This window comes from Melanerpes formicivorus, unplaced genomic scaffold (assembly GCF_026170545.1).
Source record: "Melanerpes formicivorus ecotype bairdi unplaced genomic scaffold, bMelFor1.0.p_v2 SCAF_70, whole genome shotgun sequence".
NCBI lineage: Eukaryota > Metazoa > Chordata > Aves > Piciformes > Picidae > Melanerpes > Melanerpes formicivorus.
The window spans coordinates 945192-959684 of NW_027142422.1; the positions used below are offsets into that span (position 1 = coordinate 945192).

Genomic DNA, 14493 nt, shown 5'->3' on the forward strand with positions numbered 1-14493 from the left:
AAGTCTCTTCCAACCTGGTATATTCTATTCTATTCCATTCCATTCTATTTTATTCTATCTTCCCTCCAGACAGCAAAAAGAGAGGATTGGGGGGCTGTGGGCCTTGCTACCCCTTCATCTAGACTTGAAGGCTCAGATGAAGCCCTTCAGAAGCAAGTTCCCTGCTTACAAGGGAATTCTGGCAGGATTTGTCAGTGGGGTGAGCAAAAGCCATCATTAAAGAGCTGTCCCTCATTTGGATTTGGGCCCAGCATGTCTGTAGGATGCAGTGTCAAATGAGATGTTTGCAGAAAGTGTCATTTTGAATTGTGCCAGCAGCCATGAGCTGGGGAAGGTGATGGAGCAGCCCTGCTGCCAGGCCAGGCTGAGCTCCTCTTCATTTTCTCTGCTATCTTTGAGAGAGCAATGATGAAAAGTCTTCTCCCATCTTTAAACATCTTTCATCTGGAAAATGGCTGGAGAAGGCAGCACATGCATCTTGCCATGCTGCTTAACCCCCCCAGCCAAAGCCCAGGCTGCATTGTGTCAAACAGAGCATGTGGGTGTGGATGTGTAGCCATGAGGCAAGAGGATGGAGCAGAGTGGGAAACCTCTTTCCTGCCTCACTCAGAATCAGCAGCGCTGTAAGGAGAGGTGTGAGAGCTAAGGGTGGGAAGGGCAGATAGAGGAAGCAAGGGATCACTGAAAAAGCCCAGTGGGGATCTCATTGCCACCTCAGTGCCTCGTCCCTTGGCATGCTGCTCAACCCAGCCAGTGCCACCCACTCACCACCCCTCTGTCAGGTGCCATGGCCAAGGTTGCCTGCCAGCTACAGTCATTAGTGCAATTTTCCAAGCAGCTCAAAACCAAAGCACAATGACAAAGTGGGAGCCTGTGTGCTAAGCACCAAGCAAACCTGGAAGGTTAGTTTACTCTGTAATGAAATTCCTACTTCAAAGTCTCCATCTTTTTCTCACTGGGGAGCAGGGCTTTCTCTAAGCAGTGTTTAGAGGACACCAGCCTGCAAGGGTAATCATCCTCGCCTCTGGCAGCAAGAGCTTGCACTTCAGAATATCTGAAAAGGTTCTCTTTGTGAAGAATTGAATTTGTCCCTGGAGTTCAAGATGTTATTTTTTTTAATGTGGGACTGACTGCAGCTCTGTTCCTTCCTTAGGTGCAGCTCACTGTAATTGAGGTAGAGGAATTCTATTGCAGTCGAGGTTTTTGTGTGCATGGCACATAATAGGGGTGATTTGCACAGGAGGAGTCATTTGTAGCATTTAGAATACCTCCTCCAGTGGCAAACAGATGTGCAGAAAATAATTAGAGGACCCCACCAGTGCCACAGCAGGGGAGAGAGATGAATGTCTCATGAGGTGACAGAGGTGTCCCAGAGCCCTGTGCTGCACAGCACTGTTGGGCAATGCTCAGAACCCATCGCTTCTGCCTGGCACACAGGGGAGGCCAACTGCTTGTCCAGTCCAAAACAGAATGCTGGGGTGCACACATCCTCCTGACAATGTGCTGCTTGCCTGGGCATAGTCTCTGTTCATTTAAAACCTCCAAGCCTTGCTGTGGCCTCTTGGTCTCTCTGGAAAGCACATGTAGCATGATGGAAAACAAATGTGCAGCCTGGCTCTGGGACAAACATCCCTGCAGCTACTCCACCAAGGAAAAGCCAGTCACAGATATGTCCTCTCTCCAGCTACCTATGAGGTCCACTGCCCTGTGCATGTTTCTGAGCATCCTCTCATCCCCACCACCTGGAACCTGCTGTGTGACATCCTACTGTGGCACCTGCTGAGCTGCCTGGGAGTAAGTTTTCAGGAAGGAGGTTGAGAGGGAGAAACCTCTCATGATAACTTCCTCTGCTGTGAGCAAGACCTCCTGTCTGCCTCCAGGGAAGGGACAGCTTCCTGTAAGCAGGCTGAGAGGAGCACCACGTCTCAGAAGGGTTTTTTGATGCCATGTGCATCAAAAGTCCTGCCATGAGGACACCACACACCGGTGTCAGCAGCAGGGTGAATGACTGTTTCAGCCTTTGGGCTTATGGTAGGAATCAGGGCAAAGCACAGCTCTGAAGTGAAGAAAAAGAAATCCATCTTGCTGGGAAGTTTCTTTCTCTATCACAACAATGCTGGGTGGCTGCATTCATGGCAGCAGTATATTTTTAGGATGTTATTTTAAGGGGGAAAACACATTCTAAGGACAAGACATATAGTGATCTAGGAACTCAAATGAGCTGCTCAGGGATTTCTGTGGTTGCTGAATACACCAGGTGACACTTGGGCTGTCTCTCTGAATGGTGATGTATGTTTCAGATCAATGAAAAGGCTCATCTGAGACTTATTTTTCCCCATCTTACAGAAAATACATTATTTCCAGGTGTAAAACTTGCATGAACTGATCAGCAGTAGCAGCTGAGGTAACTGGACTTACAGATGAGAGCCCAAATTCTGGATTGAAATCTAATTCTCTTGGCCTCTAGCATCTGCAGATAAGATTAGTGTTCACTGTGGTCTCTTCTCTGAACTGGAAAACAGAGCATATGTCTTTAATACTTTTATTCCCTCCTTTGGCTGCCAGTTACACTGGCCTGAATATTCTGTCCATCCTCAGCTTAAGGGTTTCTTGATCCTCTGAGACAGAGGCTTCTGAATGACAGGCAGAGATTTCATCCCCAGAGACAACTCCCTTAACATCCAGTGTATTCACCACAACTGCTTTGAGTGTGTTTCCTCAGATGGGAGCAGGGAATCAGGCAGCAGCATTTATCCTCCAAGACATATCTGAAGTGCTGGCCATAGCCTGACCAGCACTATGAGCTGTGCCAGCTGGAGAGCTCAGCCTGCCTAAACATGCTTCTAAAAGGCTGCATATGCATGAACTAGGCATGTGCTATAGATGTCTTTTGCATCTGGTGGTGCCCTAGTGAGACCACACCTGGAGCATTGTGCCCAGTTTTGGGCTCCCCAATTTAAAAGAAACAGGGATCTGCCAGAGAGAGTACAATGGAGAGCCATGAGGATGATTAGGGGACTTAAGCATCTCACCTATGAGGAGAGACTGAGGTCCCTGGGGCTGTTTAGTCTTGAGAAGACTGAGAGGGGATTTCTGATATCAATGCCTATAAATATCTGAGGGGTGGGTGTCAAGTGGAGGGGGCTAAGCTCTTTTCAGTGGTGCACAATAAGACAAGGAACAATGGATACAAACTTGAACACTGAAGGTTTCACCTCAACATGAGGAGAAACTTCTTTACAGGGAGGGTGATGGAGCACTGGAGCAGGCTGCCTGCAGAGGTTGTGGAGTCTCCTTCTCTGGGGACTTTCAAAACCCACCTTCATGCATTCTTGTGCAGACTGCCCTATGTGATTCTGCTTTGGCAGGGGGTTGGACTGGATGATCTCTGGAGGCGATGCTCTGTGATGCTGTGAAAGGACCAGTGAGGTCTTTTTTAGCCTTGGACACTATGCATTTGCATGCTGGAGCTATGGGGAGGTCCACGGTCTGCAAAAGCAGACAGCTGGGAAGGAAATGGAAAACAGTTGGCAAAAAATCCTGCAGGTGGTGGCTGGCAGTTTCTGTAGGCCCTTGTCCAAGCATCAGAGAGGAGTGCCATAACAGAAATGGGATGACAAAGGCGCTCAGGCCCCTAAGAATTGTTTCAGAAAAGACACAGCCTGAAATTCTCCCAGGGGAGGCTTAGGCTAGATATTAGGACAATTTTCTTCTCTGCAAGAGTGGTCAGGCATTGGGACAGGCTGCCCAGGGAGGTGGTGCAGTCACTATCCCTGGAGGTGTTCAAGAAACATGTGGACATACTCCAGGACATGGTTTAATGGCCATGGTAGTGTTGGGTTAACAGTTGGATTTGATGATCTAAGAGGTCTTTTCCAGCCAAACTAATTCTATGATTCCATGTTAGGACCCAGATGACCCAGGGGTAGATTAGCCACTCAAGGGAAGGTGGTGCTGGTGGAGAGAGGTGCCTGTGTACAGGACTGGGGCATCCAGGCCACTTGCTTTCTCTGCCCTGGTAGGTGGGCTGGAATCAGTTCTCTCAAAGACCAAAGGGTGGGTTGTCCTTGGTCCTCCAGTGAGTGAGCTATCAGGAACAAACAGCTTCCTGCCCAGCTGTGCTTCCAAGCACCCTTTCCATATCAGGCAAAGCCAGCAGGTAACATGCATCCCCACCGTGCACATGAGGTGTCCTGCCCTGCTGTCCCGGTTGTGACGAAACAAGCGTGATAAGCAAGAGCTCAGATCTGTCTCTCTGAAAACCTGCCAACAGCAGCTCCAGTCTGCATGACCTGCCTGTGATGAGCTGCTTTGCTGACAGGTGTATGCCTGCTTTATGGAAAAGCAGTGTGATTCCAGGGACAAGTTGGAAGGCTTTACAGGGGACCTGCAATAAACACAGGTGACAGGAGTGGCAAGAGCCATGCGCTTCTCCCTGGGGGCGCTGCCACTGCCAAGGCCGAATGCAGAGAGCCACGGGGGTTAATCAGACCAAGTGGTGTTGTCATGTGTGGTGCTGCAACTATTCATGCTGCAGAAAATCGTTCATGCTCTGATTCTCAGGAAACAAAAACAAACAAACACAAAACCCACCCACCCAAAAAAAGGTGAATCTGGGACAGTCTCAAGCCAGTAAGTTTTAATTTAGGGGAGTCAGTTTCTTGTTGGTTTTCTGGGTTTATTTAAAGGTAGCATAGAGAGTCTGGCATTAGTGTATTTGAGCTACTTTGGACTAGCATGTGAAGGAAACCAAGGCTGTGTGCCTTCTATTCAAGCCTAAGACACCTGACAAGTTTTAGAGAGGACATAAACCAGAGAATGACTTACTCTGAATGCAGATGAAAAGGCAAGTGTCAAAAACCTGGACTCCCAGGTGGGCTCAGCGTAGGTGGGGCTTTCAGTGCAGAGTTTTCACAAGATGCTCTGCTGTTATCACCCTGGCAGGAAGCTGAGGCTTTCACACTTAGTGAAGCTTTTTTTTCTGAAGTCATGCTAAAATGATGAGCCTGACAGTGTTGCACCTGCCTGTCTGCACAGGGCACCTAATTTTTGCTTCCTTTTCTGAGGCACTGCTGGGGAGAAGGCCAAGAGAGTGGAGTCTTTACCAAAACTTCAGCCAGTGAGGATGGAAAAAAGGCGGCTCCTCTCCTTCCTCTCTTTGCTGCTGTTGCACAGGGCTGCAGGTAAGTGTGTCAGCCTCAGCTCAGCTTATGACAGAGGGTGGTGTGGGGGTTTTAGGCTGTGCCTTTAGAATTTAGTTACAAAATACAAGCAGAAAAGTAGGAAAATATAAATAAGTCACTCTTGGGTGTGGAAGGGAACACAAAAGGTTATTCTAAACACATTCATTGGGGAAATATCTAGAATAAGAGGAGCTGGACCATAACAACTCTTCCCTTTTCTCTTCTGATCTCTGGCTGTTTTGCTTCACTCAGGAGAGATAACCTGCTTATTGGCTGGCCTTGGCCAAGTCTAACTTCTCTGCTCCTTCCTCTTGTCCCTTTGGTACAGGAGGGGAAGGGGAAGGTGGAGGGGAGAAGCCAGTAGCTTCCCCTGGTCCTTGGCCAGGGGGATCCTTGTGCTGTTTGCTAATTGTCAATATCTGTATAATACTGTAAATCCTGTATGTTTTGTACACACTCACTGCACTCCATTGTAGATCTTGCTTGTAAACACAGCTTCATTTGCTTCTAACTGAGCTGGTCTGGCAAAGCTAACGTTGGGGGGAAACTTCCACCCACCACAGGTGGTGAGGGGCAGGGTGGCATGTGCAAGGGCAAGATGTAACAGCCTCCTGTTTCCTGCCAACTTTCTAGTAATCCTAGTCATAGCGTGCAGCTAGTCAGGAGGAAATGGTTTGTGCTGACTTTAACTGCTTAAGCTGTTTTCACCAGCATAACCACTGAGATGAGCTCCCCTACATTTAGGGCAGCATGTGCTCATCTCCAATGGGCAAAAAGGGAAGCTGCTTTCAAAAAGTAAGTAAAAAACACCTCCCTCGCACACGTGTATCTGTGCACGCAGAGAGAGGAGGAGCTGAAACCATGCACAAGGGGACAGCTTGCTCTGACACTGAAACAGACACAGGTTAGGCCATGCAGAAGCTGTTTCATACCATGGTGGTAAAAGAAGTTTTCTCTGTCGGCTCAGTGAGGGCAATGGGAGTGGTGCAGGGCTGAATTAGGCAGCAGGGATAACTCTGTGCTGCAAAAAGATCTGGAGGATCGCTGGGCCCAGATTCTGGTTTATTTCTATCACTTGAAAGATGTCCGTTTTCACAGAGGCTCTCAGAACTCCTATTCCTCTCTCACAAGAACAACAGGAGCTCCCTGCTCTCTTCCAGACAAGTGTGCCTTTACTCTCCCAGTTCTCTCTCTGCAGCCTGTACTGGTCTGCTAGAAAGCTCCTCACTGGAAAGCCTGCTGACAGTTTTAGGGTCTTCATAACTGCTTGTGGCTAAGGCACCAAGTCCTGTCTAAGATGGCTTAGGAAAAAGCTTTGTTTGAATATTGCTTTTACTTAGTGGTCTCATTTGTTTTTAAGGCCATCCTGAAGACATCATCACAAAACCAGAAGTGGTCCATGCTTTGCCAGGCACTGATGTGACCCTGGCATGCCGCTTCCTAAAACCACACAGCACCTACATAATCCAAACACAGTGGTCCAAGACTGATGGCACCCAGCTTACCAGGATAGCTGTTTATCACCCCGATTATGGCACCCACTACTTCACATTTCCTGAGGCTTCCTACAACTTCTCAGTGTCCTTCAGCACGAGGAAGTGCTGTGGCCAGGATGCTGCAGAAGCTTTGTGTCCCCCTGATGCAAACACCACAGCTGAGTGCAGCCAGTGGGCTCTGAATCTGACAAACGTTACCACCTCCCTCAGTGGCCACTATGAGTGCAGCTTTTCTACCTACCCCCATGGGAACAGAGCTGCAGGAATTCAACTCATCATCAAGGCAGAAGGTAAGTGGTTATGAATGAGATGTTGGAGTCTGTGGTGGTGGCAAGGGGGGGCAGTGGGATTATTGGGATAAATGAATATTTCTTGGTTAGTGATGGTGATTCTTTGGGGTTTGCAATGCCACTCTCTACAGAGTTGCCTATTTACCAGGCACTCTTTGGTTGCTGTTATCCAGCTCATAATTAGGAAACTTTATTGGTTTGGAGGAGCATGAAGTTAGATAGGAAGGTGGGGTGGGGGGGTGGGGAAGTTGTGAGATGAGTAGTTTCCACATTTTTGTTTTGGATAAACACGCTGCAGAGAAGAGGCCTTGAGCCACCTGGTCTAGTGGAAGGTGCCTAGGGCAGGGGAGTTGGAAGCAGATGATCTTTTAGGTCCCTTCTAACCCAAGCCATTCCATGATATCTATGATATGCAGGAAGACTGGATGAGCAGCTCAGGCTATGGTGGAGATGAAGATGCTGGATCTTCAAAGCATGTTATGGTGCTGCCCTGGGTGTGCAGTACTAGGCACCAGAAAGAGAAAAAGCCTTGTCTGGTTGAGGCTGAGAGGTGGCATCTGGGATGGAGAAAGATGCTAGTCATCAGTGAAGTACAGCTCCCAGCTGCATCAAAGTGAAGTGATTCCAGGTGGAGTCAACTTGTAGATGCTGCAAAAAGCCCACAGAGTAGCAGGCCTCTGTAGGACTGACAAACACTGAGAACCTCAGCCAGCAGGCCACTAGTAGAGATGGGAATCAAAGACAGGGGGAAAATAAGCAGCTGGGGCACATGACTGTGAGGACAGACAGCAGCTTTTTGCAGACTCAGCTGCTGGGGCAGCTACTCATCTTTGTATCTTTCATGTGCTGCACAGCACCCTTGCATGGCAGCTTGCATCAGCAACATCTCCTGTGCAGCTTTCTTCCTGGGAATGCTATAGACTGCCTTCCTTTGCACCTACTCTTCCCTTTCTGCACCATCCAGCCCCTTCAGAGCTTGTGCACTCCATGACCCATCATGATAGCAGCTCCTCACCTGCTTCACTCTGGTGGACAGTGGGGACAAGCTGCCTCTGCCACTCGGTCTCCTGGGAACCACTCTGGGCTTTTCTCTGCATCCCTGTATCAAAGGCTGTGTGCTGTCACTTCATGATATAGAGGAAGTCACAGTCACCAGACCATCCCCACTGCCAAGTAACATCACAGCCCAACTGCTAGACATTCTCCCTGCACCCCAGATAAACAATAAATGAACATCTTGTCATGCAATCCACAGCTGTGAGGGGAGCAAAGTTTGCAGGCTCCCCTGCAGCATGTAGTGCCTGCCCAGAGGGAGGAGGGAGGCAAGCCCCTGGCAGGCTGTGTGGGGATACCACCTGGGTTCAGGGTCAGCGAGATCAGTGCCCACTAAGGCACTCATAGCATCCCCTGGGCATCACCACTGCGGCCATTGGGCTGCACCACTGCTGTGCTCTGCTCAGTGCATTCACTCTGTTCTTCTGCAGGTGGCCTGGAGGCCTGGGCTGGGAATGGGCAGGGCAAGAGATGATGAAGTGTTTTTTGAAAGTGATGACAAAGGGGGAGTGTCAGGCTCTGCTTCTGGGAGCAGGCAGGCTAGAGGATAACAAAAGGAACACTTGCCCTGGGAAACAGGGTTAATCTTAACCTGTCTGACATGCTGGGGGGAGGGGGGGAGGGCGTCTGTGAAAATCCTCAGAGAAAAGGAAATACAGGTGCACAAATTTGATGGTTTATTGCTGCAGAGGGGGGGGAGAGGAATAAAAATAAAGAAAAGAAGAGAAAAATGGAAGCTTCAATTTATTCTCAGCTCCAAAAGAAGACTTCTTGATCCCACACTTAAGCAAAGGCTTTTATGAAGCACTCAAAAATAGAGGTAAAGCTGTGAATCAGAGCCATGACACTGTGTGCAAAATCAAGTGCAGGGCTTTCACTTAAATGTCTGTGGGTAATGGTTGAAAAATACAGGTCCCTTCTAATCAAAAAAAATCTGCTTTCTGGAACAGGAGACTAGGCAGTGGCAGTTCTTAAAGCACAATAAACACCATGGTTCTGATTTTCTTTCTTGGGCATTTTGCTGTTGCAATGACAAAAGTGGAGCATGAAGGAAGTGCAGTGAAACCAGGCTTTAGAAATCCCATGCCTTGAGAGCACCACCTCAGAACATTTGTCCCATTCTCCTTTGAAGTGGCTAGTGGTGAGTATTTGTCATCTCGGGTGTAAGTTTCAGAAGGAGCTGCAGGATGGTTTTGCAGATTGAAATAGAAATGTTGGACTTACTCTGTCCTGCAGAATCTGCTAACAAAAGGTATTGATTTTGTTGGACTGTGAAAGTGGAAGGGGAAAAAGTATAAATGTGATTTTGCAACATAGCCAGCACAAACTGTATCTGCTAGAGACAAAGAAAGCAAAGTCTCTCTACACAGAGAGAGTGATTGGCCGTTGGAATGTGCTGCCCAGGGAGGTGGTGGAGTCACCATCCCTGGAGGTGTTCAGGAGGAGACTTGATGGGGTGCTTGGTTGCATGGGTTAGTTGATTAGGTGGTGTTGGATGGTAGGTTGGATGCGATGATCTTGAAGGTCTCTTCCAACCTGGTTTGTTCTGTTCCATTCTGTTCTGTTCCATTCTGTTCTGTCCCAATTGTTTTGAATTCTTCAGGAGTACCTGTGGAGCAGGTTCATGACAAGAGGCAAAGAGAACTAAAGTACTCCTTGCACTGGATTTCTCAGGGATATTTTTTTTTCTGTACTGGAGCTTTAGCATCTCTGAGACATGGCTGCAGCACGGAGGAGTGAGATATTAGGCTGCTTGGAAGCAAGAAATGAAACAAAAAGCAAAGCAAACAAAACTGCCCAGGGAGGTGGTGGAGTCACCGTCCCTGGAGGTGGTCAAAAAGGGATTGGACGTGGCACTTGGTGCCATGGTTTGGTAGTCATGGGTGACAGGTTGGGCTTGATGATCTTTGAGGTCTTTTTCAACCTTATTGATTCTATGAAAACCAAACAAGCAAGCAAACAAAAAACCCCAGGGGGCTGACTGTAATGTTTGTGGGTGGTGTCAACCTCTGTCACTGATGCATGCCAAAGGCAGGCAGCCCTGCACACCCAGCTATCCACCTGACCACATAAGCAGCTTGCTGTGAGACATAAAGCTAGCTGAGTGTTTGCACTGCATCTCACTTGCTGGATGAACACATGTAGGCATGTTTTACTGTAACCTCTGAGCATTAATTTCAGCTTGCAGAGGCAAATGCCAGCCAGCAGTGTCCTTGAGCTTTGCCTGCTAATTTCCATCTGCTGGCACTGAGGAGCTGTAACTGCTGACAGTTTTCTTAAGGGTGACTTTCAAATATTCTAGACTTTTTAACCTTTTCTTTTTCCCCCCTCCCAGCTTATCTCTGTAGCTCTCCCCTTTGCATATTGAAATGCTCCCTTGAATATTGAAATGCTTCATGTTTTTGTAGGGAACATCCTTGTCCTTAACTTGCTAGTTCACTCTACAGAGTAGCAGAGGGAAGGGGAAAGCCCACAGAGGTCGTCACAATGGTATGTGTGGGCCACCATGGGTCACTCAGGGTATCACTTGCAAATGTTCACCAAGGCACAGATGCCCAAGATGTCTCAGCTGCACCCATATCTAAGGCTGCCTGGCTCCCTAGCATGAAGAGGAGACAACTTTTAGCTGTTGTTATCAAGTTCTATTTACCACCTAAAAGAGAAAGTATTTTCTTGTCATTTCAGACATATTTACCATTTATTGGATGCTCAGCATAACTTAAACTAGACAGCTTTTAGATGAGATTAGATCTAGTTTATCAGACCTTTTCTTACATCTGAAGAAGTATGGTTGCCTTCTGCCAGCCCCACTACTATCTGCACAGTTTTGGGAAGGCAGAAACAAGGAGGAAATCTTAAGGCTTTTGTGACAGGAAGAACAAATAATCCCAAACAATGAAATTCCACCCAAAAAGCACCCTAAGTCCAGAAAACCATAAGTAAATATATGTCACTCCCAGGTATAATCCATCAGTAACACTAGGCAGAAAAATGGGCAATAAAAAACAAGGTGGAAGAGTCCCTGGTGGATTTGAGACATGGAACAGCAGGGAAGCTTCAGCTGTTCACCTCACAGGGGAATGTAATGCACTGAGGTGACCCTATATAAATTAGCAGGGTTAATGGGGGGAGGGAGGGTAGGAATTATCTTAATGGTAGAGATTAAAGTGAGGTTTAGATTGGAAAGAGAAAGAATTACACATCTCTTAGATAATCCATGGGATGCACTTGTTTCCATTTGTGTTTTAATGCTCAGGTAAGATCAACAGCCCAGCTGATGCAAGGCTGCTTTGTCCTATGTTAGCACAGCTTTAACAAGCCAGTTTATACTCCTGCAAGCCAGTGACCCCACTGGCTCCTGCAGACCTGGAGAGGCTTTTATCTACAGCCAGCTGTGCCTAGAACCAAAATGCTTTTTCCATTTCTGGGGGATGTGGTCACCAGAGATTCACTGCTCTGATGTAACAGCAGGCTCTGGGCTTCTTAGCAAGGCATCTGCCCAGATGACAGCATGTGGATAGCTGGTACCTGAAGTCAGTCAACACTTGTGGTGATGCTTAAAGCTTTTGCAGGGAATCTCTGTTGAACAAGACAGTGAGGGTTTCCATCAGCTGAGATCAACGCTGATGTTGCAGGAGACCTACCAGACCCATAGGGCATTCCTGTGTGCATGTCTGATTCCCTTCCTTGGGAGTGAAACACAGAATGCTTCATCAGAAAAAAACTACTGTTTCCTTGGGTAGGTTTTTCATAGCTGAAACACCAAATGTCTAAACTAGCAAGTGTGTGTATTCTCTGTTACTGAAAACACTGAGGAAATGCCAAGTGTATGGAAGCTTTATTATACAAGTTAATCACACAGCTTGAACTTTCTGACAGGTTTTTTTAGCTCAAGCTTTTGCTCAGGCTCTCAATGAGCTAAGCAATTCCGGCACAAGCACTAGATTCTTGCTGCTTGTTTAGGCAGCATCTTGCTGCACTCCTTACAGACAAAAACGCAGCAGCTCAGCCCCATGGCACCACTGAGCTGTTACAACCATGTGTTTGCCACCGAGTGCTCCTGGCAGAAGGCTTGCAAGTGTGCAATGCAGCTCTCTGGAAAATCAGACCCTCAGAGTCAGGGCAGTGTTGTAAACCTTCAGCAACACCTGCAGAAGGCCTCTAGAACAGCTGAACCACTTTGGACGGTGAAGAAACCTCACTACAGCCTGTGCTGCCCAAACGCAGCAGCTGGTCAGAGTGGTGTCCTTTAGCACCCTCTTGTGCATGGCTCCTTTTCTGGTGCAAATGCACAGCTATCCTTTGCTATTCCAGTTTTACTGTGTGTGGTCCTTGCTGCACAGGAAACAACTGAACTGCTGGCTCCTTGGCACTCCCCACAGGTCATACCATGGTGGCTGCTGTCAGCTCAGCTGGCTTTGCTTGTGGCTGTGCTTACTGGCATGCTCTGCCTCCTCAGTTTAGGAAGGAGGTTGATTTGCTGGAGCATGTCCAGAGAAGGGCAACGAAGTTGGTGAAGGAGGAGAGGCTGAGGGAGCTGGGGTTGATTAGCCTGGAAAGGAAGAGACTCAGGGGTGACCTTATTGCTCTCTACAACTACCTGAAGGGGGATTGTAGACAGGCAGAGGTTGGTCTCTTCTCCCAGGCAACCAGTACCAGAACAAGAGGACACAGTCTCAGGCTGTGCCAGAGGAGGTTTAGGCTGGAGGTTAGGAGGAAGTTTTACACAGAGAGAGTGATTGCCCATTAGAATGGGCTGCCTGGGGAGGTGGTGGAGTCACCATCACTGGAGGTGTTCAGGAGAAGACTTGACAGGGTGCTTGGTGCTATGGGCTAGTTGATTAGGTGGTGTTGGATGATAGGTTGGACACTATGATCTTGAAGGTCTCTTCCAACTTGGTCTATTCTATTCTATTCTACCTCAAAAGCCACAGCTTAGTCCTCTGGAAATGGAGCTCTGGAGGGCAGGTCAATAAATTATCATTTTTCCCCCCAAATTACTCATCTCACCCAATTTGCAGGTTTGTAGAACTCTACTGAAATCAGAGAGCCAGCAATTAAAGCAGTCTGCATCCTTGCCTGCAGGCTGAAGCAACACTGAAATCCACTCTGTACAAAAACGTTAGTGTGTGTGGATGTGACAACAAGGGAAAGAGCTGCATTCATCCTCAGCTCTGCTCTGGGAAGGTGCCACACTAATGCACAGGGTGACACAGCCCCCAAACTAAATGTTCAGCCTAACAAAAGCCTAACCACTTTCCAGAACTGCTTTCATCTTTGCTTTGCTTTGCTTTTTTTTCTCTTCACAGACAATAAGCCTAATGAAGCCTCATCTGAAGCTTTTACAACCGTGGCTTCAGAAGGTAGGGATGAATTAGAGAGCTAAACACCTTGGGGTTTGTTAGGGGTGCATCTATAAACTCATGAAGGTGTTGGGGAAAGTGGTTTCCCAAGCTTGTTCCTGTGTGAGTAGTAAGGTACCACTCACTCCAGAGAAAACACAGCAAACAGATATTTTGGTGATGTAATCAGTCACAATTAGGCCAAAGCATAATTAAATTCCAGCCTTGAGAGGCAGTTAATGTTATTTCTGCTGCTTCAGCTGGCATTTGAACATAGCTCTTTCAGCACTGAGCTGGTAATTAAAAATAACAGCCCTGCTAATGGCTCTACCTTCTGCTTAAGTGCACAGACACCATCCTCAACACTTTTGCCTCATTAAAGGACTGATGGGAAGTTTCTCAGTTTGTGGAAATTTGGTAAATCCATGCTCAGCCCCCTCAAGTTTGTCTTATGACCAGCTTTTTGTAGGGAGAGAAATTGTTCCCTCCACCTCTCAGCTGAATCTCTTTGGCCATGTCTGTCCTGGAGCAGCTTGCTCTGCTCCCCGTGGGAGAGAGCTGCATTTCAGTGGTGGGTGACAGGAGTGTGTGTAATAAATGTGTATTTTATATGTGGAGAAGAGGGGGCTCAGGGGAGACCTTATTGCTCTCAACAACTCCCTGAAGGGAGGTTGTAGCCAGGTGGGGGTTGGTCTCTTTTCCCAGGCAACCAGCACCAGAACAAGAGGACACAGTCTCAAGCTGTGCCAGGGGAGGTTTAGGCTGGAGGTGAGGAAGAAGTTTTTCATAAAGTGAGTGATTTGCCATTGGGATGTGCTGCCCAGGGAGGTGGTGGAGTCACCATCACTGGAGGTGTTTAGGAGGAGACTGGATGGGGTGCTTGGTGCCGTGGTTTAGTTGATTAGATGGTGTTGGGTGATAGGTTGGACTCGATGATCTCAACGATCTCTTCCAACCTGGTTTATTCTATTCTATTCTATTTAATACTTCCTGGTGGTGGTATCTGCAAACAAAGTATATTCACAGGGGCTGTTACTCGGTTGTGAGTGACACATTCCACATATGAAGACAGTTAAATGATGCAGGCACAGATCTAAGAATTTCCAATGCAGTGATTTAAACTGGAAAT

The 14493-nt window shown here is 47.7% G+C and overlaps 1 protein-coding gene across 15 annotated transcripts in view; it reads left to right on the forward strand.

Moving 5' to 3' along the window:
- The window catches only part of CD96 (CD96 molecule), a 59506-nt gene that overhangs the window by 35595 nt on the left and 9418 nt on the right, over window positions 1–14493 (forward strand). For 10 of the 15 annotated variants that reach the window (XM_068163076.1, XM_068163075.1, XM_068163083.1 and 7 more), the window contains 3 exons: window positions 5067–5183; window positions 6544–6969; window positions 13332–13385. In XM_068163076.1, coding sequence (XP_068019177.1) covers window positions 5067–5183; window positions 6544–6969; window positions 13332–13385 — 597 coding nt within the window. Of the gene's footprint in view, window positions 1–4944; window positions 5184–6543; window positions 6970–13331; window positions 13386–14493 lie in introns of all 15 variants that reach the window. The other 5 variants (XM_068163084.1, XM_068163085.1, XM_068163090.1 and 2 more) reach the window with 3 other exon arrangements.